The sequence below is a fragment of the Meriones unguiculatus genome, chromosome 2, assembly GCF_030254825.1.
Source record: "Meriones unguiculatus strain TT.TT164.6M chromosome 2, Bangor_MerUng_6.1, whole genome shotgun sequence".
In the NCBI taxonomy this organism is placed as follows: Eukaryota; Metazoa; Chordata; class Mammalia; order Rodentia; family Muridae; genus Meriones; species Meriones unguiculatus.
In genome coordinates, this window is record NC_083350.1 from 141,423,565 (window position 1) to 141,449,058 (window position 25,494).

The following is a 25,494-nucleotide window of genomic DNA, read 5'->3' on the forward strand; positions in this document are numbered from 1 at the left end:
TGACCTCTGCAGAGAGCACCCACTTAAGTGCCCTGTCCTTTCTTTGACTCCTGTCTTTTAAGCCTCCCCATGAATTTCTAAACCTTTCTCAAAAAAATACAGAAAAACAAAAAGGAAAAGTTTGTGGATATCTTCTGATTGATTAGAAGATAGTTGAAATTTACTATGTACTATGTCAGAGGCAAAGTCTTAAAATTTTTACTTTTAATGTGTGTGTGTACAGGTGAGTGCAAGTGCCCACAGCATCCAGAAGAAGGTGCTGGAACCCCTAGAGCTGGAGTTACAAGTGGTTGTGAGCTGCTGTGTGGGTGCTGGGAGCTAAACGCTGGTCTGCTGCTAGAGCAGCATATGCTCTCAACTGCTGAGTCACTCCTCCACTCACTGAGAAGAAGCAGCTTTCAAAACAAGGAAGGATTATAAAAACTCACTAGTGATCACAAACCTTTGATAGGATGTAGCCTGAAATAATCGCTTCAGTAGCAGGCTGTTGATGGAGCTCTGGTTCTCTGCCAGTTCTGCCGAGTGATTCTAAGAGTCACTTTCTTTGTAAGTGAGCTCCTTTCCTTTGAAACCTTGTTGAAGCCAATTGGATTCATGGTTTCAGAAATGCCATGCGACTTTTCTGATAAGGACTCATTATGAATATACATGTATATGTATGTGTGTATATTTAAGTTAAATACAGCTCCATTAGTAAAGTTAATCAGACAGGCATTTGTATAGACTTTCAGGGGAGATACATGCTATGTGTTGTTTTTACTCGGATATGAAATTTCTCACTTGCCTAATAACTATTAGAGGTCTCAGCATAAATTTGGTTTTTCCACAAGCAAAAATCTGTGTCAAAACAAATGAGGAATGGGGACCACTGTACACTGTGCCTTCAGAAGTACTATTTATAATGCAAGCTTCTTGAGACAAGGAAAACCATGAGTCCATCAGTCATTCAAAAAGAAACACTGTTTCATCCTATCACTTACAGACTCAGGGGATATCACCGCCACCCCACCTCAGATGCTACTGATGCAAAGGTCATCATCGCGGTGTGTGCATTTTCTACTGATTTACTTTATAAAGCCATCTTTAGCACAATAAAGTGGCCACCAACGCTAGGTCACTTCTTAATATACATGGAATGACAGCTGTCAAACCTCTGGTAAAGGGTCATTGTTACAGAGATTTATAGTAGAAGGTTAAATGTGGGACTAAAGTTTGTGTATGTGTGTGCATGTGTGCATGTGTGTGTGTGTGTGTGTGTGTGTGTGTACCTACATACTCATGCTATGGTAAAACATTTATGGCATTTATCTTGTTTTGTTGATTCATAAGAAGTAATCCCCTTGAGTGGTTTTTTCCCCTTTTTATTAATAATTCTTCCAGAATGCTTGTGAAATAGAAGTGGGACAAACATCTCTTTGCGGATAGGGAGCTCGTGGCATAGATGTTAAAGGTCAAAGGGAGAAGCCATTGGAAAGTGGCGCATTTGAATCCTCCCTTGTATTTTAGATATTACTAAAGGATTCTCGTAACTTTTAGATTTCTGCATTAATCTACAAGTTTCAAGTTTTGGGTCATGAGAAACAGTTTTCAATTTGAAGTGCTGATAAAGCTACGTATATTCTAAAATACATTCTCATTATTTCTGTGTTTCTACCTTTCAACATCCAACAGCCGTATGGTCCAATTCTCTAATTCCTTGAGTTGTACCCACTTCACATAAGCTGCTTAGACTCCAATATCAGGGTTTGAATGTCTCAATATATTCATTCTTGGCCTGAGACTACTCAGCCAATCTATAATCTGCCTCCTCAATGACTATGGTACCGGAGTAAATGATATCCTGAGGGATTTGCGGCTCTAACAAGATTTAATACATTTACTTTCTTAGCAAACTGCAAAATTCATGCACACTCACTTTATGAAAATTTTCCTCCAGTCACCCTTAGGAAGTATAATGCCTATAATTCAGGCTAAACCGGAAGTCTTAAGGAGCAAATGTGACATGAATGACATCATTTCCAACACGATCCCGGCAAGATTATCCTGTGCCGATCCTATAAACATCTTATAGAACTCATGGAAAAACCAGTATGTGTCTATCCATGAGGAACTGTACTACAATTCTTTTTGCTTCTTTCTTCAATTTATTAAATTGTATCATAAAACAAAAGGGAGACTATTTGTATGATCATTGTACAAGCCAAGGGATATCATAGTTGAAATTTCCAAGATCCTTGATTCTAGCTAAGGTGGCCATTAAAATGCACCCATAAAAAGTAGAAAATGAGGAGATGAAGAACAGAATGTTTACTGAGTACAACAATATGAAGCATTCACAAGTATGCAAGAACAAGAGAGCAAAGTGTTATTATGACCAAGGGCAATGCTTTATCCTGTGTATAGGTGTACTTGTGCATATATGTGTGTGTACATATGTGTGTCTCTCACTGGCCTAGAACTCACCAAGGAGGAAGCAAGCTATGCTTGCTGGCTGGTGAGCCCCAGGGATCCTCCTGTCCCTTCCTCCCCAGCATTAGGATTACAGGTTTGGGCCACTGGTATTTTCACATTAGTTCTGGGGGTTGAATGCAGGCCCATGTGCTTATAGGGGCGATCTCCCCAGCCTGGTACATCTCTCCTGTCTGAAAGGATAAGAAAAACACAAGAAGGGAAGTCAAGGGCCAGCATCCGCCCCCTTGAGCTGAAAGTTTCAGCTCAGGCTAGAGAAGGCATGCTCTGGGGAAGATACGGGAGCAAGCACAAGGGGCTGGTAGGGGCAGCCAATGTCTAGAGGTCAGTCCTCAGAACTGTTTTATGGGCAGGTGCACAGGGGTTCTGGAGCTCTGCTAGGGGCTTGGGAAAAGCTTGACTGAACAGTTCTTGAGGGACCTCAGCCTGAGAAGAAAGGTCAGCCCCCAGAGGACAGACAGTGAGTGGAGTGACATTTTCAGAGCACGGCCATTGTCTTCCACAAAAGGTGGTGGCTGGGCAAATGCTGAGGTTATGGCTAGTGCCAGCTGTGGAAATTTTCAAATGTGTGGGCACAGAGGTAGTCCTGGAGCAGGGCAGGGATTTAATTCTCTGAGTGGGCCATAGTGGCTGGTCCAGGCCACTCAGCATGGTTTGATCTCCCAGAGCTGCAGCTGATGGCCTCTGACCCAAGAACTGGGGCAGCTGCTTTTTTAAAGGCGTTAGCTTTTGAGTGTGTATGCTTATGACTCTGAATTCATTCCCCCTCCCCCAGAAACAGGACTGCGTAGTTCAATTTACCTGCCTCACTTTATTTAAACTTTTCCGTGTCACATGTATCCTTCCTTTACAAACAGGAAGTCTTTCTTAGATTATGTCACTGTAAATTATTTCTTAACGGAGCCGGGTTTGTGACTGGTCTCCTGGATAACATAGGGAAGCATGATGGCAGGACATTTCCTAAGCATGTACTGCTGTACAGGCTGTGCACCTGGCAGAGCCCTGGGCCTTGGGAGTGAAGCCTGCTTCCCCGAACCCTGCCCTTGTGTGCACTGTAAAGCAGGGAAGGTAGTAGTATCCTGGAGTAGTTGGAGAGATTAAATAACATATAAACCACTGTCAGAACAGGAAATCAGACACAGTAAATGGTGGATAACTGCCTGCTGCATTAGCCTTTTATTCCAAGTGGTCTGATAACAGGAAAGCTTAAAGTAAAGAGTGGGTTAGTTGTGCTGTAGGTGTCACTGTGCCTCAGGGTCCTACGGTTCATCACTGCATGCTTTTTACTTCAAGGAACGAGGAAATAGGGAAAGTTGGAGGACTGTAATAAAGGGTTTGAGATTCTTAGCTGGTCTTAACCCTCTTTTGTGGCCCTACAACGAAGGTCTCACTTGCTTGCCAAAATAATAACTTTCCTGACACCAAAATTAGAATAGTAATTTACACCAGCTCCTAAAAGCCAGGCATACAGAGGATTTCCCGTGAAGAATTCCTAACGTGCTTCCAAGCCCACCCTGGATGCTGAGGTCAGAGCACTGATTCTAGGCAGGCTTCTGGCAATAGAGCTGTTTTAAGGCCTCCACACTTTGTGGAGACAAACGATGAGAAATACTGTTAGAAAACTGTCCTTAAAGCCCAAGTCCTCTCCTGGGAGCACACTGAGCACTAGGAAACTAGCAAGCTCAAGTCTCAGGCTATGAAGAGGAGCCGTCACACAGCTCAAGGCTCTGGTTGCCCAGCTCTGTTCTGAGTGCTCAGCTCAGGGTTCTGATTGCCCCTTGGCTATCCTCTTGGGAAGCCTATGCTGCCAGTGTCATGACTGACTGCAGGGGGACACATGGCTTTGTTGGTTTTGGGACATAAGTGGCTGGGTCGTGTTTGTGTTGAATTACCTAGAACATGTTCAATGGAAAGACGAAGGGTCTCCAGATGGCTTTCCAACAACAAATGAGGCAAGATGCTTAAGTTCCATCAATATTAATACAGCAGGTAGAAAGATGAATGAGGCAGAGGCTCAGAGTGGGTAGAGCTTTGGTGCTTTGGTACTTCAGCTTGTTCAGCAAGTGGCACTGAGGTAGCGCCAGACAGGGACCTCAGGGGAGGTCAGGGTCTAAATGGCAGGAATGGTCTGTAGGCCTTAATGAGAAGTTAGTATTTCTTTTTAAAAATTATGTGTGTGTGTGTGTGTGTATGTATGTATGTATATGTACGCGTGTGTACACATAAGCAGGTGCATGCGTGGCATGGCACATGTGTGCAGGTCAGAGGACAACAGAGTCAGGAGATCAAACTCAAGTGGTCATGTTTGGTGATGGGCACTACCAACTGATGAGTTACTACTCTGGCTGCGGTTTGTACTCTCAGGGATGATGGAAACACTCATTCTGTAGGCCAAGCCATGCTGGGGTCCACAGGGCAAAGTGCCTATTGTTCAGAAACGTTCTGACACGGAGGTTGTTAAATCAAACTCCTTGAGACAGAGTGGGCGATTAAAACTTTTTTGAATTGAGAAAAAGAATTCGTTGCTTGGCCAACTGTCTAAGATGTGGGGTCTGTACCTTAGAGATTTCCGAATGACTCTGTGCACGGCTCCATTTCTTCCATCCTGGGTGAACTGCATGTGTGACTGACAGAACCCAACAGAAGTGCATTGTGACCGCACACCCTTGACTGAGAAAATAAAGGCTTCTGTGATCAGCGTTCTTGCACAACAAAAATTAGTGATTCTCTAATTATACAAGTGAGATAATTTTGTTGGGGAACATGAATGAATGTTTTCTTCTATGGAGATCACCCAGCACAAAGCTGAGATGGCACCCTGTCCCACCATTCCTTTAATAAGTCACTTATTCACGTACTTCAAGAATGAGATCATTTGGTTAAAAAAATACTTTGATGAGGAGTACGGAACAGTTGCATTGAATGGTCATTTGTGTGTTGAGTGTGTGTGTCCTCATCACAAGACAGCAGAGAAGGGCAAGCCTGGCCATAGCAGCAGGCCATGTGCCAAATGAGTGACTGAAAACGGAAATGACAGAGCCGTGGAGTTGTTTGGAGGAGAGGGAAGGAAGCAATGGAGCATTCTTAAAAGCAGGCTTGCAAGAACTGCATTTCTGTCAATGCTGGTCTACATGGTGTCACATAAAGGGATATATCTTAGTGGCCGAAGCCGGAGGCCAGTGCTAAGCAGAAGAGTAGAGATGTGACTGTTAAGTCAGATGGGTAAGGAACCAAAACAGACAGGACATGGTCAGGGCAGGAGAGAGCACAGGCATCCTGTTCCAACAACAAAGAAGAAGGAAGAGTAGAATGCCTTCCCAAGTCTCCCAGCAGCAAGAATGTAGCTGGACGTGACAGGCAATTGTAGGTGTGAATCCACACCAGCTGTGGTTACCTGCACAAGATTTATACAAGATCAAGCCAGCCAAAATCCCGGTACAGAAAAGACAGGTCATGTCAAATCCAACTCCTTATTGAGGCATTACTTTTTGGCAGTGGACACTTGCTAGAGGAGGGAAACTCACTCTCTGAGGCTGTTGCCTTTGGTAGGTTTCCAATGATGCAGTAGATGGCCCTACACTAAAGTACATACAGGCAGAATTAACTGGACTTAGTAGGCTATTTAAGAAAAGGCATGACACAGAGGGAGCATGTTGGGGGAGAAACAGTGGAAGTTGGAGAAGGGAAATCTTGGGTAGATATGCTCATATTTCATTGAACACGTGCAAAATTTTCAAAAGTAAAGAAAAACTCAAAACTTCAAAGAAAAATTAGTGTAGTCTAAATAGTCTTTCATCATATTTATCATATTTTGAATTTTAAAGTAATTTTAGTACAAATACTTGGAGCCATTATCTTAAAGAGCACAGACACATGAGTGTTGGATGGGTTCACTAGACTGAGTCTGCAGCTGAGTTCAGGATGGATATCCCGGAAGCCCAAATCTGGGCTTGGCTTGCATTCCCCACAGCTGCCTGGGGATGAAGACAGGGAGAGAGGTCCCATGAGCTGAGGAAAGAAACCTGTCTGTATTGACATGATGATCTAGCTGGGGAAAACTTAGGAGATTTCTTCATGCAAAACTTCTCTGCCCACCTGACTTCCTTGACGAGAGTGCCCATTTAAATAGACCCCCACCTCCTGGCATTAGGAGTGGGTGCAAATGGGTTCCATAGAACATAACGTTTAAACCCAAGATTAGCTCATATGCTGACATTCTGCACCAGGATGTGCAGAGTTCTCATATAGATCGGGTGAACCCACTAATGAAAATTAGAAGCAAAAGCCCCACATTTTCCATAAGGTAGCTCAGTGGGGTTCTCCTCAAGGTGTTCTCTAAGTGGTCCAGGCTGCCTTTAAGCTCTGTTCTCTCTGCGTGCTACTTTCATAGATCACATAATTTTTGCACTCATTGTGTCAGCTCATGCCACTTCAATTATGCATTTATTTTCTATACATGCCAGCACCACTTTGCCCCATTACATTAAAAAGAAGGAGGAAGGAAAACCATGGTTTCCTTGGGTTATTTGAAAATGATTTAACATTTATACATCTCCAACATGAAAATCCATTTTTTTTCTTTCTTTCTTTTTTTTTTTTTAAACTGTAAGCAACAAGCTTGTAACTATATATTAATATGTGATGTTGAATTGGGGAAGAAATCCAGGCTCTCTCTCTTGCTGACAGAACTGTCTTGGTGGGTTGCATTACTGTCTGGACAATGGGGAAGATGAACTGGAAGGGCTGACCAGTGCTGGGACCTTGCGGCTCACTGAAGGGGTAGGCAGGCAAAGAGATGAAAAGTAGGAGACAGTCCTTCCTAGGCTGCCTCTGCTCTGTTTTGAGTGACATCTCCTGCCATTGAAAGTCCGTTGTGCTCATGGCATCAAGAGGGAGATTGGGTTGCCAGGCTCCCTCCCAAGAAACTTGAGCTTCCAAAAGACTTGAAATGACCTGTAAACTATACTTTAATATCCCTCTGTTAATCAGATCAGCAGCTAATTTGGATAGCTGTCAGGGAAATGTCAATCAGGAAACAGAGGAGATGAGTAAAGGGCTACCCCGCCCTAGTCTTTGATCTCAGAGTCTTCTGAGCACAGTAAGTCACAAGATAGGTCTCCTAGGGTTATGCACAGAACCTTTCTTTCTTTCTTTCTTTCTTTCTTTCTTTCTTTCTTTCTTTCTTTCTTTCTTTCTTTCTTTCTTTCTTTCTTTCCTTCCTTCCTTCCTTCCGCCTTCCTTCCTTCCTTCCTTCCTTCCTCCCTCCCTCCCTCCCTCTCTCTCTCTCTCTCTTTCTTTCTTTCTTATTTCTATATTTCTTTCCCTCTTTTGATTAATACCATTTAAAAATTTTAAAGTTGATTATAGACATTTTAACAGCAGCAGCTTAATTATGTTTCTTGACCAGTTACTGAGAGGTGGCTATCAGCTCATTTCCATCATGGCCACCCATGGAGCTGGCTTGTGTTGTCTTTCTTTATCGTGGCAAGCTTGTTCCAAGTGGCTACTGCCCTCTGCTCTCCCCTCTCCCCTCTCCCTGTGCCAAGGCCTGCTAGGCTTCCATATCTTTGACTCCAGTGCAAACAATATTGCCTAGAATCATTACAGTTTAGTCTACCTTCCATATCCAAGGAGTCCTCCAGCTTACAGGCCTGTGAATGTTGCATGAACTACCACACCACTTGGCTTAGTGCCAGCCATTTGTAAATGAAGTATGCATCACCTGACAGACATGTGTGATTCTCTCAACAACTTCACAGAATAGACATTCCCCTCATGTTAGCGCAGAAAAGAGCCTCTGGCCCAGACAAGCTCCTCAATCTTCCCAAAGTAACATCATTTCCATGTGGCCATTCCATGTTCTCAGTCAGAATTCAGACCAGAACCTCCTTTAACACTGTGTGAGAGTGACTGGCACATGTGTGCTACAGTCACAATGCCATGCACATGGTGTGGCAGAGGGTCTGGTTCATGACCTTCATTGGTCTGGAACACCTGTCCACAGAAGGTGTGAAGAACATCCGGGAACACACTAGTGGAAATAATCACGACACCCATTTACAATTCTCCCTCTAGGAAGCCGAGCTTTGTGGAAAGCATAAGAATCAACATCAGGGGCCCCAGATTTTATGCCTGGCTCTGACCAGAGGGCACTCGGCTTTCCAAGAAGTGTCCCCCTGTGAGCCTGGGAACAGACGCCAACGCAGATGGCGTGATTATACTGCACAGATGACAACCTGAAGATGTAGAGAGCCTAACTGCTTCCTCTAAATTTCTCTGCTCAGGAGAGCAATGCCAAAGCAGAAACCAGGGCGAGAGAGTTTGGCTCAGGACTTCAGCCTACCTTGGGCTCACTCTAGCAAGAGTGACCTGCTGCGTTTTCTGTGCCCTAATACCTCACATTGCAATAAACTGTGAAAAGAGTCTGAAATGAAGGTTCTGAGTTTTCCCCTAGAGTAAGGAGCTGCTGAACAGAACCAGTAGATGGAGTTGAAATAGACAGAGTTTATGATGCAAATTAGGCCAGAGTTACGATGCAAGCTTGTAAGGAAAACACAGAGGAAGACACTGTATGTTACTGTGGCTCTTCCCCTTGCAGTATCAAATCCTTGGAGTTAACTTTTGAGTCCGAGATACATGGGAGACTATTTGGGGAAAAAAAAAATACAGGGTCACTCCATCTTCATTCCAGAAATTTTTTGTTCAGCTTAATAGGAAATGTTGTCCCTCCTTTACCATACTTGTTGATGATAAATAACTTTGCAGAAAAGATGGAATTAATTGGTTTATAGAAATGAATCTTTGTTTATGCTGATTTACACATATGGTAAATGATCAGCCTTCTTTTTATGGAACCACTTCTCATTGATCAATCTTTTATGAGGAAACTGCTAATGAGGTTATGTGTACTGCGAGCTTAATCAGGGCATCACAGCTGTATGGGGTGCTGAGTTCTGTGTCACAAAATCCCCTGCTTCAGGCTCTCCGGGCCAAGCAGGTGGAAGAGGAGAGGTCCTCTGTTCTTGATGTACACAGGTCTGAGAAGGCACCAGAGAGACTGTTCCATGTGATACTAAGAGACAAGCTCTGGCACCTAGGAACCCTCAGAAGCAAATAGAGTATGAATTATATATAAGCTAAGCTACTGTACTGATATGACCAAGAAAGTACTGTCCAGATGGTGCGAGTACAGAAGACAATGACACACATTCCCTCATCATTTTACTATTTATGAGTCCGAGGCTTGAGTCAGCTGGTGGTAGGACAGGGTATCTGTTAGCACCAGAAGGAAGCTGTGTCTTGCTCTTTCATTTGACACTGGCCTTGATCTCCCTTACACAATTCATTTTCACAGAGCCACCAGGACAGGACAGGGTTGCAATCCTGCTGAAAAGGCTTGTGGCTGTGGGAGATAGAAGGGGCTATTCTACTTTATTCCTTCTTTTTATTTTAGAAAAATAGTTCTGGTGTGCATTGCTTCCTGCTCAGGGTTCTCTCACAAGTTTTTAAAGAGATTCAGAAAGGTTTCAGGCTAGGTTAAATGTGTGTTATCTTGTTTCTCATGTGCTAGGAGTCCTCCCTTGGATGTTTGGGAGAAAAGGCGACTGGTTTCAAGAGCCAACTTTCAGTTTTTATTCTGTCCAGGTCTTTCATTTGTTTGTTTGTTTGTTTGGAAAAGCCTTTCTTTTCTGGAATGCCTAAAGGCCACAGTTAAGTGTTTATGGGAAATGTACACCCATGAATGTTCAGTAATAGACAGTGGTCAACTCCAACAGTTCCTAGGTGGTGATTTTCTGTAAGTAGACCAGAAAGGCAAAATCATTTTGTAAACAATTTATAGAGCAATCAGTACTGGTTCAGAGGGAACAGAGTTTGGACCACGGTATCAAAGGGCTATGCCTTTCAGTGTTCTTAGAACAAACCAGGGACTTTGGGACAGTCCATTCATTATTAAGGTTCTGGCCTGCTAAATTGGAGGGACTGGGGAGTGCAGGGAGCTGACGAAACAACACACATAGTCTACGCCTTATTGAGCCTTTAAAAGATTTTCCCCCTAAGTAAACCCTTGGACGGAAAGAATAAGACAGCAGTTTACAAAGGAGAAAACTGAGTTCTTGTGGCTCAAGTCCAAAAGGGCTACCACAGAGAATTCAGCTTAACTGCAGAATTGGGTCTTCAAGGCACCATTGTTGTGAGTGTGTCTGGTGTTCTGTTTTTTAGGTACCGCTGCACCAAGTGTCTGTTGATTCTGGCTTTTATATTTCCAGGTGACCACTTGGATATTATGGTCCCATATACTTTTTTTTTTCTCTTTCAGAATTGCAATAGATTTTTTTTCTGATTCTGGGTGTCAGAGTGTGGCGTGAAACCAGAAGCAGTAGTGGAGAACTTAGAAATGTACACTCTCAGGCCCGATGACACATCGCAGAGTCGGCACGGGGTGGGGTGGGCTCAGCAAGCTCCCCAGGCACAGCTGGCGCTGCTGAGGCTGGAGGAGTGCTGCCCTGACCTGATGTGTGCACTCCCTGGCACCTGGCTGGTACTTGTCATTTTCTGTACACCAAGAAACACTCAGTGCCAACTGCCTTTGAGTCCAGAGCCAACTAGACCCAAGCAAGCATCCTGTACGTGCATTGGTGCAATCCTCAAACCTGTAGCTCTGAATCCTTCATAAAACCACAAATTCTTTGTTTTGATGTTTGTCTTTACAAAACAGCCTAGACACAAACTCTGTAAACATACATACAGTCCAACATATGGGAAACCTTGAGTTAAGATGAATCCAATTAAAACAGCAACTGAAAATGGAAAAAAGTTCATTATCAATTCAAAGTAGTTAAGGCTCTTCATTCATTAGGAAAGTTTCTCTCCCATCTATTTTGTATAGTCTCACTCCTGAAAAACCAGTAATTTCAGGAAATAATTTGTATTTACTTGATACTAATTTCCAATCAAGACTCTTGTCTTCTCCAATGAAGGAAGAATACTTTGATGATAAAACTGACATATATTTCATATATAATTTACAAGTGAGCTATGTATGGTTTTTTTCGTATTGAATTTATACAGCATTCACTAAGTAAAAACATGTTTTTATGGGAAATGTTTGAAATTTAAGGTTGTTAAGATTTTATTGTGATGTCCATCCCGTTTGCCTTTTTGAATGAGGATTAAGCATCTTACCCAGGGTCCTCCTTCTTGATTAGCTTCTTTAGGTGTACAGATTTTAGTATGTTTATCCTATATTATATGTCTAATATCCACTTGTAAGTGACTATGTACCATGTGTGTCTTTCTGCTCCTGGAATACCTCACTCAGGATGATCTTTTCTCGATCCCACCATTTGCCCACAGATTTCATGATTTCCTTGTTTTTAATTGCTGAGTAGTATTCCATTGTGTAAATGTAACACAATTTCTGTATCCATTCCTCAAGTGAGGGACATCTGGGTTGTTTCCAGGTTCTGGCTATTATAAACAAAGCTGCTACAAACATGGTTGAGCAAACGTCCTGTTGTGTACTTGAGCATATTTTTGATATATACCTAGGAGTGGTATAGCTGGACCTTGAGGTAGGACTATTCCTAATTTTCTGAGAAAGTGCCAGATTGATTTCCAAAGTGGTTGTACAAGTTTACATTCCCAACAACAGTGGAGGAGGGCTCCCGTTTCTTCACATCCTTTCCAGCATGTATTGTCACTAGAGCTTTTGATCTTAGCCATTCTGATGAGTGTAAGGTGAAATCTCAAGGTCGTTTTGATTTCCATTTCCCTAATGATTAAGGACGTTGAACTTTCTTTAAGTGTTTCTCTGCCACTCAGTATTCCTCTATTGAGAATTCTGTTTAGCTCTGTACCCCATTTTTTAACTGGATTACTTGATTTGTTGCTGTTTAACTTCTTGAGTTCTTTATATATTGTGGATATTAGCCCTCTGTCAGATATAGGGTTGGTGAAGATCCCATTGGAAGAGGGAGAAAATAGGGAATAGGACAGGAGCCTATCACAGAGGGCCTCTGAAAGACTCTACCCAGCAGGGCATAGAAGTAGATGCTGAGACTCATACCAAACTTTGGGCAGAGTGCAGGTAATCTTATGAAAGAAGGGGGAGATGAAAAACCTGGAGGGGACAGGAGCTCCACAAGGAGAGTAACAGAATAAAGAAATCTGGGCCCAGGTGTCTTTTCTGAGATTGATACTCTAACCAAGAACCATGCATGGAAATAACCTAGAACCCCTGCAAAGATGTGGCCCATGGCAGCTCAGTGTCTAAGTGCATACCCTAGTAAGGGGAACAGGGACTGTCTCTGACATGAACTCAAGGGCTGCCTCTTTGATCACCTCTTCCTGAAGTGGGGGCAGCCTTACCAGGTTACAGCGGAAGACAATGCATCCAGTCCTGGTTAGACCTGATAGGTTAGGGTCAGATGGAAGGGGAAGAGGACCTCCCTTATCAGTGGACTGGGGGAGGGACATGGGAGGAGAAAAGAGAGGGAGGGAAGAATTGAGAGGGGAGCTGGGAGGGGAATACAGCTGGGATACAAAGTGAATAAATTATGATTAATAAAAATGAATAAATTAAAAAAGGTTTTAAAGAAAGAGAATTCGGGGTAAGATAACCAATCCTCACTTAGAAAGACAAATGGGATGGACATTGGATGTAGGAGAGAACAAGTAACAGGACAGGAGCCTACCACAGAGGGCCTCTGAAAGACTATTTAGCAGTGTATCAAAGCAGATATTAAGACTCATATCCAAACCATTGGCAGAGTGCAGGGAATCATATGAAAGAAAGGGGTGTTAGTAAGACCTGGAGAGTACAGGAGCGCCACAAGGACCAAATATACCAAGGAACAGGGGTCTTTCATGAGACTGTTTCTCCAACCAAGGACCAGGTATGGATATAAACTAGAACCCCTGCTCAGATATAGCCCACGGTAGCTCAGTGTCCAAATGGGTTCTCTAATAAAGGGAACAGGAACTATTTCTGACATGAACTCAACGGCGAACTCTTCCACTCCCTTCCCACAAGGGAAGAGCAGCCTGGCTAGGCCACAGAAGAGGACATTGCAGCCAGTCCTGAGGGGACTTGATAAGCTAGGGTCAGATGGAGGGGGAGGAGGTCCTCCCCTGTTAGTGGACTTGGAAAGGGGCAGGGAGAAGACGAGGGAGGGAGGGTGGGATTGGGAGGGAGGGTGGGATTGGGAGGGAAAAAGGGAGGGGGATATGGCTGGGATACAAAGTAAATAACCTGTGATTAATATAAAAAATAAAAAATGTAACTAATAATAAAAATTAATAAAAAGAAAAAAGATTTTATTGCAATACATCCATTTTCATTACTTTTCTGTTTGAAGGTTAAAACCTGTGGGAATATCAGGTGGAAATATGGACTCTGATCCCCATGCAATATAGTCATATATAAATTATGCATGTGAATGTGTGTGTGTGTGTATATATATATATATATATATATATATATATACACTAATATATGTTGAGTGTTAGTAAGCACTAGCTTAAGAATCCTGTGTGATTTTAAAAATATGCATTTTGAATCAAATTTACCAAGAAAATTTTCACAGATGGAGAAGACAGTATTGCCCTTCAAAAAGTAAAACCTCACACATTTACAAAGTTTACACTGCTTTTCCATGTCAAAATAACACAGCATCATCTTCTAACCTTTTGAGAACAGCAGCCAGGGGTGGCAAGCCCACATCCTGCACTCTACTTTTGCTATTAATATGCTTACATAAGCAAGACCATGGGCTCCCTGCTGGAGCACAAGGCTTGCGAATCACCTGACGGATGAACTGGCACAGAGCTTGCACAGCACTTGTGGAGTGACAGCAGCCAAGTGACAGATTTAATGAGATCGTCGACTTTGCCCATCACAGAACCTCAATTACTTTGTCTTCCTTAGGTTTTCTTTTGGCATAACTCACTACAAAGCCTTCTTAGAGTTATATGAAGATTGACAAACAAATTTCCTCCATACTTTTTAAAGCTACAGATTGCACATAAATAAAGATTATTATCAAAAGAGTATATAGGGACACACAGTTTAATTTTATTATATATATATATATATATATATAATGTGCATAATTTCATATATATATATATATATTTTGGGTTTCTGGAGAATTATGTGTTGACATATGCATTTACTCACATACATGCTTAACTGTTGGCCTCTTTATCTTAGGAATAACTTTTTGGAGTTTTTAAAAGAATAACTAGTGGTATTTTGATATTTTAGCTGGAGGGAGTGAACTTGTCATTGCTTCAGCCTAGGATTCTCTCAAAACTGAAACCCCCAAACCTCCCAAACAAGGACAGTGCTTCATGGCCAGCAGTCAGCCCCTAGACTGACATATTTAGCTCTGTCACGAATGATTCAGCAGTGGGGTCACTCAGAGCAGTGCCAACTTAGGTGACAGCACTGGAAGGGTTTGGTTCACAATATAAATTTGTGGAAAGTCAGCATGGGAAAAATGAAGAATAATGTTCTTTGACTCTTCATCAAAAATATAAAAATAAGTAATTTTGTAGTTTTCTTATAGAGAACAGTTACAATACAAAAATTAAATAGGAGTAAACTAAAAGCTTTGAAAAGAGTAATAAAGAAGTAAAAAGGTAAGAATTTATTTTTATATGGCAAAACAAGAGATAAAAACTGTATTAATAGAGGTGTGTGTGTATGTGTATTTCTCATGGCGTGCTCTCTCATCCTTTACTAGTTTATCTACCTAGTAGGTCCACTCCTTAATTGGAAACACAGTCCGTGGGAGGTCTAGAGTGCATGTTCTAAGTAATTAATCTGGCATAACTGAAATAACCATGGTATACTGGTGCTCCACATACTTTAGTAGTTAAATAATCTGGCAGTGAGTAACAGAATGCAGGAAGACCCTCACAACCCTATCTTTCTGTACTCACGAGCAGCAAAGTGACAAGAACCATGGGGCAGGAAACACAGGGGCAAGCCCTGATGTGCCCATTCACCATGAACTTGCATGAAAATGCTTTGCTCAGCCAGGACCTTCCAGCAAACCTTCAGTTGCCCAATCGTTCTAGTAAGTACGACTTAAGTCACTGACTTCTCATTGCTGCCTTTTATTAGCTATCCCCCATTTTGTGAAACACACATATGCACTCGCACATACATGCACACACACACTGGCTCCTTTAGTGTAATCACCATGACCCAGAGCCAACTACATGATGGGGAAGTTGTCCAAATTGAGCAGCTTTTCTGAAAATCAGTGGCTACTTTCTAATGTTCTCATCAGCTCAGACCCTTTAATTATCGCTCTGTCGACACCGAGTTTGTGCTGCCCTCAGAGTCCATGCCACACATATGTTGAATGCATGGGCAGTTATCTTGTCTCCTTGATAATTAACAAAGACGTTAAGGGCTAATGCCAAGTCAGTGTTCTGGCTGGACACAGTGCACTCCCTGCTATGTCATTGTTTATGCACTGTTAAGCCATTTTCATCGCACCTTATGGGCCAATAACATCCAACCTAGAGGCTTCTCAAATTATGGGCAGAATTACTGTCTATGCGACAAACTGTTTGCATTTCAGATCATCTCAATACTTGCTGCAGACAAACCAAAAAACTAAACTGGGCAAGACCTAAGTTTACATACCTCAAAAATTCACACCTTTTATTCCCACCTGCCTAATCACACTTTGTTTTAGAATACACACCAATGGCATTGTTTCTCATTTTCAAAATAACATGCTTCCTAGCTCTTACTTAAACCTTTTTTTTTTCTCAATCAAATCATGTTATTTTGACTCACTGTATTAAGTCCTCAGAGTTCCTGCCTCCTGCCCTTGCTTTGTGCTTTGGTATTTTTTCTCACACACAGCACACGCTGGGTTGGCATCATGCAGAAATCAGTGGGGCAGAGATGAGGGAAGCTTTGGTGCCACCTAAATCTATATTAATAACAGTTCTAGGTAGATGAAAGCCGATGTCAGGGAAGAGCTCTGAACCCAGAGGGCTACCAGGTCAAAGTCTACAGGCAACAGGAAACAGGGGGTGTTCACTTACCTGCTTCTGGTCAACAATTATTTCGAGGTCTTCATCACTGCTTAGCTTCCCATAGCCTTGTTCTTTACTTTTCTTGTGAAAGAACAATTTTAAATGTCATTTAGTTTATTTTCATTAAAAATATTAATTCCTACTTAACCACTCTTAAAGATAAAACTTTAACAGTTTCAGTAGTTACAATGTCATCGTTCTTGTCATCAGTCTCTCAAGTACAGCAAACCACCGTCTTACACCTATGCATTGACTCTATCCTCCTGGATCCAAATGATGCCTTTGGTCCTTTCCCAATATTCTGTTTTATTCTATAGTTTCAGCAAGATTCTCTAACATTCTTAGATAAACAAGCAGTTCTTTGAAGACTCTTAGCACATTTTTCTCAAGAACAGAAACTTCATTTAGAATTGTAGTATTCTTAAAATGTCAACTGTCACACATTATATTTTAATGTCTTATATTTTTTTAAGATAAGAGAAGTATTACAAAATTCAGATACTGAACCCCCAGACTTTCAGTATTTCAACAAATCACATGAATACCAACATTGGAAATAAAAAGCAATATCTGACAGATAATATGTTTTAAAATTAGGTAGCTTATGAAGTTGGGAGAGTACAGGCCATATCTGTAAGTGTGTCTTATTGACATTTTAGTATTTTATTTTTGTTACTTGTCCTAACGACCACTCCCTACCCATCTGTCCTACAGCAAAAGTTATAAATACAAATTCTAAGGTTGGAAAAGAAGTCCGACTGTAACAATCCTCTCACAGTTGTGTTACAGAAAAATAGTAATGTGTCTCTTTTTCTCCTCAGTGGGAATACCAGAACTATAATGAGACTCTTTCATGTTAATAACAAATGGAGATAAAAGTCATTATGCAGTTTTCTGTTGTCCAACGTAAAAAAACAAAAACAAAAGCAAAACCAACCAACCAACCAATTAGCCAACCAACCAAACAAAAACCCAAAAAAAAAGACACCTTGCTTTGGCTATTATTCACATAAACTAGAATAAAGAGAAATAGATCTCTGGAATTTCTGTCTATGATGTCATAGGCCCACTGATTCGGGGTCCCGCATTTCAGCGACCATGACACAAGACTTCTTTACACTGCAGAGTGTGTCTTTTTCTCTTCTTTATAACATTTCAAAATATAAATTCTCATACTTCTTCCTCCCCATAAATATACCTCTTATTTTGTGTCATTTACTCTAATGTAATGATTACAGTATTCAAGTATTGGGATTCATAAATAAAATTCCCCAACTTCATCCACACACTAATAAATTTCGACACTTAGGACAGAACAAATGCTCACAGTGTTCCTCTCAGCTATTACTCTTGTCCTCCTCTGGGGTTGCATTTCAAGATAGATGGAAAACAAAATGAGCAAGTTTGGTTTGAGCCAAGCTGCCTTCCTGTCTCTTGGCTTCCAGGTGCTCTCAGCCTAGGGCTTGCAATGAGACATCATCTAGACTCCCTCTGCTACACAACCCTCAGAAATGCTTTTCCCAGTATTGATCTGTATACGTACCAAATAGCTCATCTGCATGACCCGATTTCTGGACAAAAGGGCATTAAGTAGAGATGGAATGTGAGTCCTTCCATCCATTTCACTGTCAGACATCCCAGAATTCTTTGCACCAGCGGCAGTGGCTTCATTGCCAGAACTTGCTGACCAGAGAACCACAGATCTTGCCCGGCAACAGTATTAATAATGTACAACAATAATTGAAGTATTCCTGAATCACTGTCCTGACTTTGTAAACATCCTGAAATTTTTGGCTACTGCAAAAAGCCATGGATGTGGAATTTTCTTTTTTCTAATTTTTTTTATCATGCACTTTAAGGCTTCCTGGCTGCTGCTCCCCTTTAATGATTTTTAAAAACACATCAATTATTTATAACATACATTTTGTATTTAATCCCTAATATATGGACTACTCAGTCTCCTGGTCATAAAAACTCAATTTCCCCATTTAAGCCCTTGCCTCAGACTTCCCTGAAGATTACTGCTAATAGATATAACAATGTCAGCACATACAGAATACAATAAGAAACTGCAATTTCTGTTAATATTACAGTTCACTTTCCCCACTCAATCCCAACTGTCTGGGAAGAGGGGTCAGGAAAGAAGATTATGTCCACAACTACTCTGGAGAAGTTGTCATTTTCCAGGACTGGGAGGAAGCATTTGGAGTTCTGATTTCTGTACTTAAGCCTCTAGTCTGCGCTCAACACAGAAAGCACACGGAGCCAGCAGCCTTGCGGCTTTCCCCTGGAATCAAGCAACATTTTCAAGTCTACCCCATGACCCAGGGGCACCCATCCTTCCTTAAGCCATACAGTCACCACTTACTGATATCTAGTGCGAGCGAGCCCAGTCCTCTTTCAGGCACTGAGCTGCCCACTTTGCTTAGCAGAGGCAGCCCAGGCGAGGATCTTCAGCTCTCCTCCCTCCTCCCAGCCGGGGAGCCCTGTCTTCTTCCTATGCACTTTGCCAAGCCCAGAACGCAAGTCCCTGGCTTCTGCAAGACCTTGCACACCAGACAGAGGAGTGAACTAAGAGGAGGAAGAAAGCTAATCTTCCCACTGTCCAAGTGTGAGGGGGCAGGGCTTCTGTGGGAGGAGAAGCCACAGTGGAATCACGTCCTGAGCTCCACCCACAGCTCTGGCAAGATGCTGAAGCTGAGGCTTTCAACTGAGGCGAGGAGATGAGGCCCCTCACGTACCAGCCTGTTCAGGCTCACTGCCTGTGGTCACTTCTGTGCATTCTTAACTAAGTGCATCTGAGGAGGAAGCATTAGTGTCAGGGAGATAAAAGGGTGAGAGGACTCGGGGTGGATAAATGAGAGGAGAAATAAGAGTCACAGTTTGCTGACAGTATCTCCTTGGCTGTAAGAAGCATTCAGTCCAGGCTTGCTGTCATGTCTGAAATTCCAAACACGGTGTCTCTTATCTTCCTCCACCATTCTGAGTGACATCGTTCTGGATTCTATCTGACCAGCTTGAAACGAGAGATTGCCTAGTTCTTTGTCATGCTGACACCTTTTGAAAAAAAGCTATCCAATCAGACCACATCTAGAACTAGAAGCCTACCTGGCAACTCATCTAGGCCCTACACAGATTTCCACCCTTTCTCCTTTACCCTCTGCATCCCCTCCCTGTCCCTCCACAGAAGTAGAACTGAAAGATGCGTCTGTTCACTTGAATGAAATAAATAGTGACACTTGGGAAATTGTATGACAATGCTATTGTGACCATGGACATGGAAATTATTCCACAGAAAAAAGACTGGAAAATGCCATCATATCAATAGAAACTAATTCTGTAGACAGTCTTCATATGAGATAACTTGCTTATTCTAGAATATGAGCAGATGAAAAAGCTCCGAGTTTTGGGCTGTAGATGTAGTTTGGTGGTAGGACATTTATTGAAGAAACATGAAGCCCTGGGTTCAACCCCCAGTTCTAGCAAAAAAAAAAAAAATTTTTTTTAAAGTAGTTTCAATTGAAAGATCTTAGCTGTTTGGGGACTGAATTCAAAGTATTCTTCATACTTCTGAGGAATAGGATTTACATGGAAGTTTTTTTTAAAGAGAAAGGAGCACTTGGTATATCTAACAGGATAAATTGGCCCCAAGTGTGGTTTTTGCCTAACTATAGATGTCAAAATGAATATACTTCAAAAATGGTTTATCATCATTTAGTTGCTGCGTCGTGATACATAATAGGCATGAATTTATTAAAGCAAAAGTCACATGCAGAAGGAAGATAAGAAGTTCCCATTGCCATGTTAGGTCTTAGCCTCAGGGCTGTCTGGGTATAATTCCTATCTTTCCCATCTCTCATCTCTTCCATACCACCATTCTTTCTACTGCCAACAAAGTTGCTTAGGTTTCCCTTCACTTAAAAAGCAATTTCCTCAGGTCTTTCCCCCTCTTTTCTCTTCACTGTTAAACTAGAATTAAGTGTCTACACTCACTCAAAGTTCTCTACTCTCTTTGCCCTTCTGAAGCCACCATAGTCAGGGTGATTACCAAATTGATAAGCACTCCTAGATCGAGTTGAACTGAATGTCAACCAGAAAAGGGAAGGGAGAAAGTATGTGCACAAGGTCTCTGCTGGGATAGGGTGCCTTTGGAAAGTTCTGCCAAGAAGAAACATCTACTTGACCATTTGGACTATATGTATCCATACCTAAGAAGAGAGACAGTGCTACATATAGAAATGGATGGGATAGGGAAATGGCAGGAGTGGAGGAGCTCATGAGACAGAAGAAATGAGAACCCAACTGAGAAGCCTAGAGGACAGATACTTTAGTATTAAGCAAAAGAAGAGAGCACATTTAAGGGTGAGAAAGAGAATAAAGAGAGAGTGCCCAGTGTTAATGAGAGGAGAGGATGTGAACTCCTAGGATGAGGAGGAAGAGAAGCAAAGATGAATGTCAGACACAACGATGTGGCACACCAGTCATGGAGACTGAAGAATTATCATCCCTTCGGAGAGCTAAGATGCAAAGGGCTGGTGGAAAGACAAAGGATATGAAGAGAGACTATCAGGAAGGCCACAGTGCTCCCAGCCTTCCTTTTATCCTTTATATAAGTCCTGAGTGTGGGAGGGTAGCGCAGATGTGTTGTTTATTGTGTTTAGCATGCCTCTCACAATCTGACAGTATTTTTTGCCCATGTCTTTTTTTTTTCTTTTTTAAGGTGCACAGTGTCAGCATAGCCACAGAGGACACTGCTGAGACAGCCAAAGAAGTGATGAAAAGAGTGAACAGGAAACGAGGGAGGACAGTGACTGCCAAATAAAAAGGTTGCTATCCATCAAGCGTGTTCCTAGGTCAAAGTCTTCAGAGGACTTCTTAATAGACATGGAATGATAGTTGTCAAACCTCTGATTTTTTTTCTTTCAAATTTAGGATGGTAAAGGGTCATTGTTACAGAGACTTATAGTAGAAGGTTAAACATTGGACTAAAGTGTGTGTGTGTGTGTGTGTGCGCGCGTGTGTGTACCTGCATACTCATGCTATGGTAAAAGAGTGCCCACAGAACTCATTGTTTTATTTTCCTTGGGGTCAGGCATGAACAAACAGACACATAGCCCACAGAATTACTCCTGAAGTATGTAACCAAGAAAGAAGAGAATTCAATGACATCAAATAGATTGTGACGTTTTACACTGCATTTAAAATCATGTATAATCCCCCAAATTTAATAATCTTCTTTATCTTAAGGATAACTCTAACAGGGAAACAGTCATTAGGAGCTGGGCGAGGCCATGGCCTTGAAGCCCAGTAAGTTTTACTCTAGCCTGGCAGACTCTATTTTATGCTAGCTTTTCATGATCTTTTTTCTTTTTATAATCTTACTATGTAGTCTTTGCTAGCCTGGAACTTGATATGTAGAACAGGCTGGTCTCAAAGTCAAAGAGATCAGTCTGCCTCCTTGTCCAGGATGCTGGGAATAAAGACAAGTGCTACCAGGGCTAGCCCAGCCTTTCTACTTTTAAAGTGGCTCTCAGAAAGTATGACAATAAATGATCTAGATTCACCACTAGCCTTTCCTGTCCTTTGCTTACTCCTGTGTCAGCCCCAATGCCTGCTATCACATTTCTTATTCTTTCAAGGTTTTGTTTTAAAAAAAAATCTTGCAATGCAAAGCCATTGTTTCTATAAACTTCCAAAGTGGGTGCACTAAAACCTCGGAATTTTCTTCTCTTGAGCAAGTTTTTGTTTTGATTTGGGAATCATAGCTTGCTGCATTTTTAGCACCGAATGTCAGAGAATAGGCCTCATCCCCAGGATCAGAGAGGAGGATTTCTGATCAAAGGGCTAGGATTTTCATAGTTCTCAGTCCAGACCAATTGATCAAACAACTCTATTCTTCGAGACAAAGCTGTATTCTGATAGGCAGTGCAAGTGGATGTTAATTACTCACCTCATTCTATATCCTTTGATCTTAGTGTCTCCACATATGACAAACAGTGAATGGCTTCATCTCATGCTCTGGGAAGTACTTTCCCAGGGATCACAGCCCTGGACAGAGGTAGAATAGATGTTGGCTACCTCGGGGGTGGGGGAGGTACCCACACCAACTTTAAGGAGCAACTTGTGAGTGTTACATTGAGGTCAAGTAGGCAGCAAACAAACCCTCAGCTTGATATTCCCCAGGAGCCAGCCATGTGATACACAGGTTTAAAGACAACATGTTTTTCAACTCTCCCTCATCCGCCAAAGCCAACAAAAGCACATTCAAAGTGGCAAGCAAAACGAATGTGCTTTTTACACAAAATTCTGAGTCCAATTTTCTTTCATATAGAATCTTCTCTTCGCCACAAAAACTATGCTCCTTAGAAGCTATAAACACAATTGGTATAAATGACAACATTTTGGCCTTCTAAGGATACAGGGATTAAAAAAATGTCTATTAAAATCTGTATGTCTGATGTGGTACTACTTCCAAGGGACGAAGGAGCAAAGTTCTCCATTTTCACATCTCTCACCTAGTACAACTGGTCCTTTGTGTAAGATTGTAAAAAGAGTAGACCTGCATTTTGGATCCCAAATGGCAAGTGAATCTTACTGTCCTATACCATTCTCTTCCTTCCCCATTCAGTCCCACAGCCCACACAATTAAGAAAAGAGAAACGTCTCCCTGTTGTTTCTTTGAAATAGGAGAAGAGCCACTGCAGCTATAGTGAAGAGGCAGTGATGATGTCTTGCAACAACAGCCCCAGTGACAATACCCATTCTCCTATGCACAGGCTCTGCATGGTGGGCACAGAGCCCTGTGACACTTACTCACACACAGGTGCCCTGATCCTGGGCCTCTCCATCAAGCCCTTTCTCTTCTCCTGGAGCACCTGGCCTCCACACCTGCTGTTGTTGTCTTTTATAACAATGGATCTGCATACTATGCATTCAAGACTTTGCGAGATAGAACTGAAGTATTTTTGCTTTAATAAAAAATATTCTTCATCTCGGTACCTTCCCAAATCCAGCAGTTTTTGACATGTTGATGCAAGCCTGATAAAAACGTTATGAAATTTTGTTTCTGACAGGGGCCAACTTCAAGTCTGCTGTGCACCTTTGTGCGGAAGCTCTGTGCTGGATGGAGGGTGTGCAATCAACATTTCTATTATGGCCCAAATGACTTAAAGGATTTGTAGTTTTCTTTAATTTTCATATACTCGGGACTCAGCCATGACTGTTTAGAATAATTCTTTTCTGCTCCTGAATGGAAAGCCTTCCTGGAGATCAGCCGGCCCATCCCTCTGAGTCCTCCCCTGACTTTGATACCCAGGCATCCCGCTCAGGGCCGTAGTTCTCTGCCACTGCCACTGCCATCAGTTTGCAGGTGATGGTGATTTCTTTTCTTTTCTTCCTCTTTTGCAGTGCTTAGAAGCTCACAATGACTTCTTTGCACATATGCACAGCCATTCCTAAGGGGTGGGCTTGTCTAGAATTCCTGCTTGTCTTTATGAATGGGCAATTCTAGGTGACCACTGGTGAGCTCTTCCATGCCTATGCAAAAACCAAGAAGCTCTGCGGCCACACACAGCTCATTTATCCACTGAGCATGTAAAAATGAGTTAAGAAATTAAAGCTCTGGAGCCTAGAGGACACTTAGCCAAACCCAAATCATGTATGTTTTTACGAAGGTATGAGATATTAGCCATAGCCAGTGAGTGAACACACGACCGCTTCTACTGAAAAGCAAAACTGGGATAACTTAAACAAAGATGGCTGGCCAATGAACTCAAGTGTTCTGTGACTCCATGGCTCTAGGAAAAGGGGATTGTGATGTTTTGGAACTGTGTACGCGAGTAACAAAGATCATCATGAGAGGGCACAAGACAGAATACATCACACTGTCAGTCAAGCATCTGAGGAAGCTGCTAAGGCAAAGCCACATTAGAAAGGCAGAGTTTGCTCTCTGTCAACACCCTTGTAACTTGGGATGCCAGATGCAATCAAGCAGAGAGCAACATCATCAGATTGGCGCTGTGTGCCATCTATTCTTGCTAAGAGTGGGAAATGGACTGGAGAAAGGGCTGGGGACAATGAGAGAAGGTGGGAGCTAGTGAGGGGCTCAGCATGTGATGGCCATGAACCTGTGAAGATGCAGTTGTTAGAGGTAGTTGGCCACATACCGATTTCACAAGCACATGCTTAATTCATTGCTTCAACTATACCTTTGCAAGACTGGTATTATAAGGCACACAATGTCTTCATTTCCTCTAATCAGGTTCAAACTTTCAGTAAATGGGCTGAAGATAAGCCTAGAAATTCAGTTGATGTAGTAATATATAATTATTTCAGGAAAAAAATTAACCAGACAAAGGACCCGAGGGAGAGAGCTTTGACAAACAGGAATGTTTGCAAGTAGTGAGAGACACATTTCCATTCTGTAAAGTCACGAGCAGTAGTTCAGCTTCTCCTGTTGTTTCTACGTGATGGGACAGAGTGAGCCTGTTTTCGGAAATACAATGCCAAACTGTGCTGTAGAGTATTTGAAAGGATTTATTGTGGGGTGATCTGGGGGGAGGCATCAGTAACAAGAATTCTTTATGCAAAATCCAAACTGAGCTGCTGGCGGGGGTGGGGATGGGGTTAAGAATATTGCGCTGCTGGGGGTGCACAGGGAGGAATACTGAATGACAGCATATTTACTTTAGTGTATTTGCAAACATGCTTGAAAAAGCCTGAGGCCTCACTCCAGAGCTGAGCTTTAAATAGTAAGAACCAGTTGCTCCCATTGTGCTTTACCTGCACTTAACTCGCCAGAGGACAAAACTGTTTAATGAGAAAAAGCCTGAGTGTAATCCTGTTTGACCAAGCCATTTATCTTCTCTTCTTGCATGACATTGACTGGGACCTCTTGTTTTGGCTGTGTCTTTCATCTTCTTCATGGCATTGATTGGGTGATTCTTGCTTCTTGGAGAGCACTTT

General features: G+C 42.1%; 1 protein-coding gene and 1 long non-coding RNA gene across 14 annotated transcripts in view; one reads left to right on the forward strand and one right to left on the reverse strand.

Annotated features, from left to right (window-relative positions):
* Pex5l (peroxisomal biogenesis factor 5 like) overlaps positions 1 to 25,494 on the reverse strand; it is a 198,882-nt gene that overhangs the window by 127,448 nt on the left and 45,940 nt on the right. For 3 of the 13 annotated variants that reach the window (XM_060378207.1, XM_060378209.1, XM_060378214.1), the window contains exon 2: positions 16,540 to 16,611. The exons of 3 other annotated variants lie outside the window; for them this stretch is intronic. In XM_060378207.1, coding sequence (XP_060234190.1) covers positions 16,540 to 16,611 — 72 coding nt within the window. Of the gene's footprint in view, positions 1 to 16,539; positions 16,612 to 18,073; positions 19,115 to 25,494 lie in introns of those variants that run through there. 7 more of the 13 variants (XM_060378212.1, XM_060378206.1, XM_060378208.1 and 4 more) reach the window with 6 other exon arrangements.
* LOC132652460 (uncharacterized) overlaps positions 1 to 25,494 on the forward strand; it is a 29,700-nt gene that overhangs the window by 3,362 nt on the left and 844 nt on the right. Inside the window, exon 2 of the long non-coding RNA XR_009590055.1 lies at positions 21,251 to 21,356. This is a non-coding gene — a long non-coding RNA (uncharacterized LOC132652460). The remainder of the gene's footprint in view (positions 1 to 21,250; positions 21,357 to 25,494) is intronic.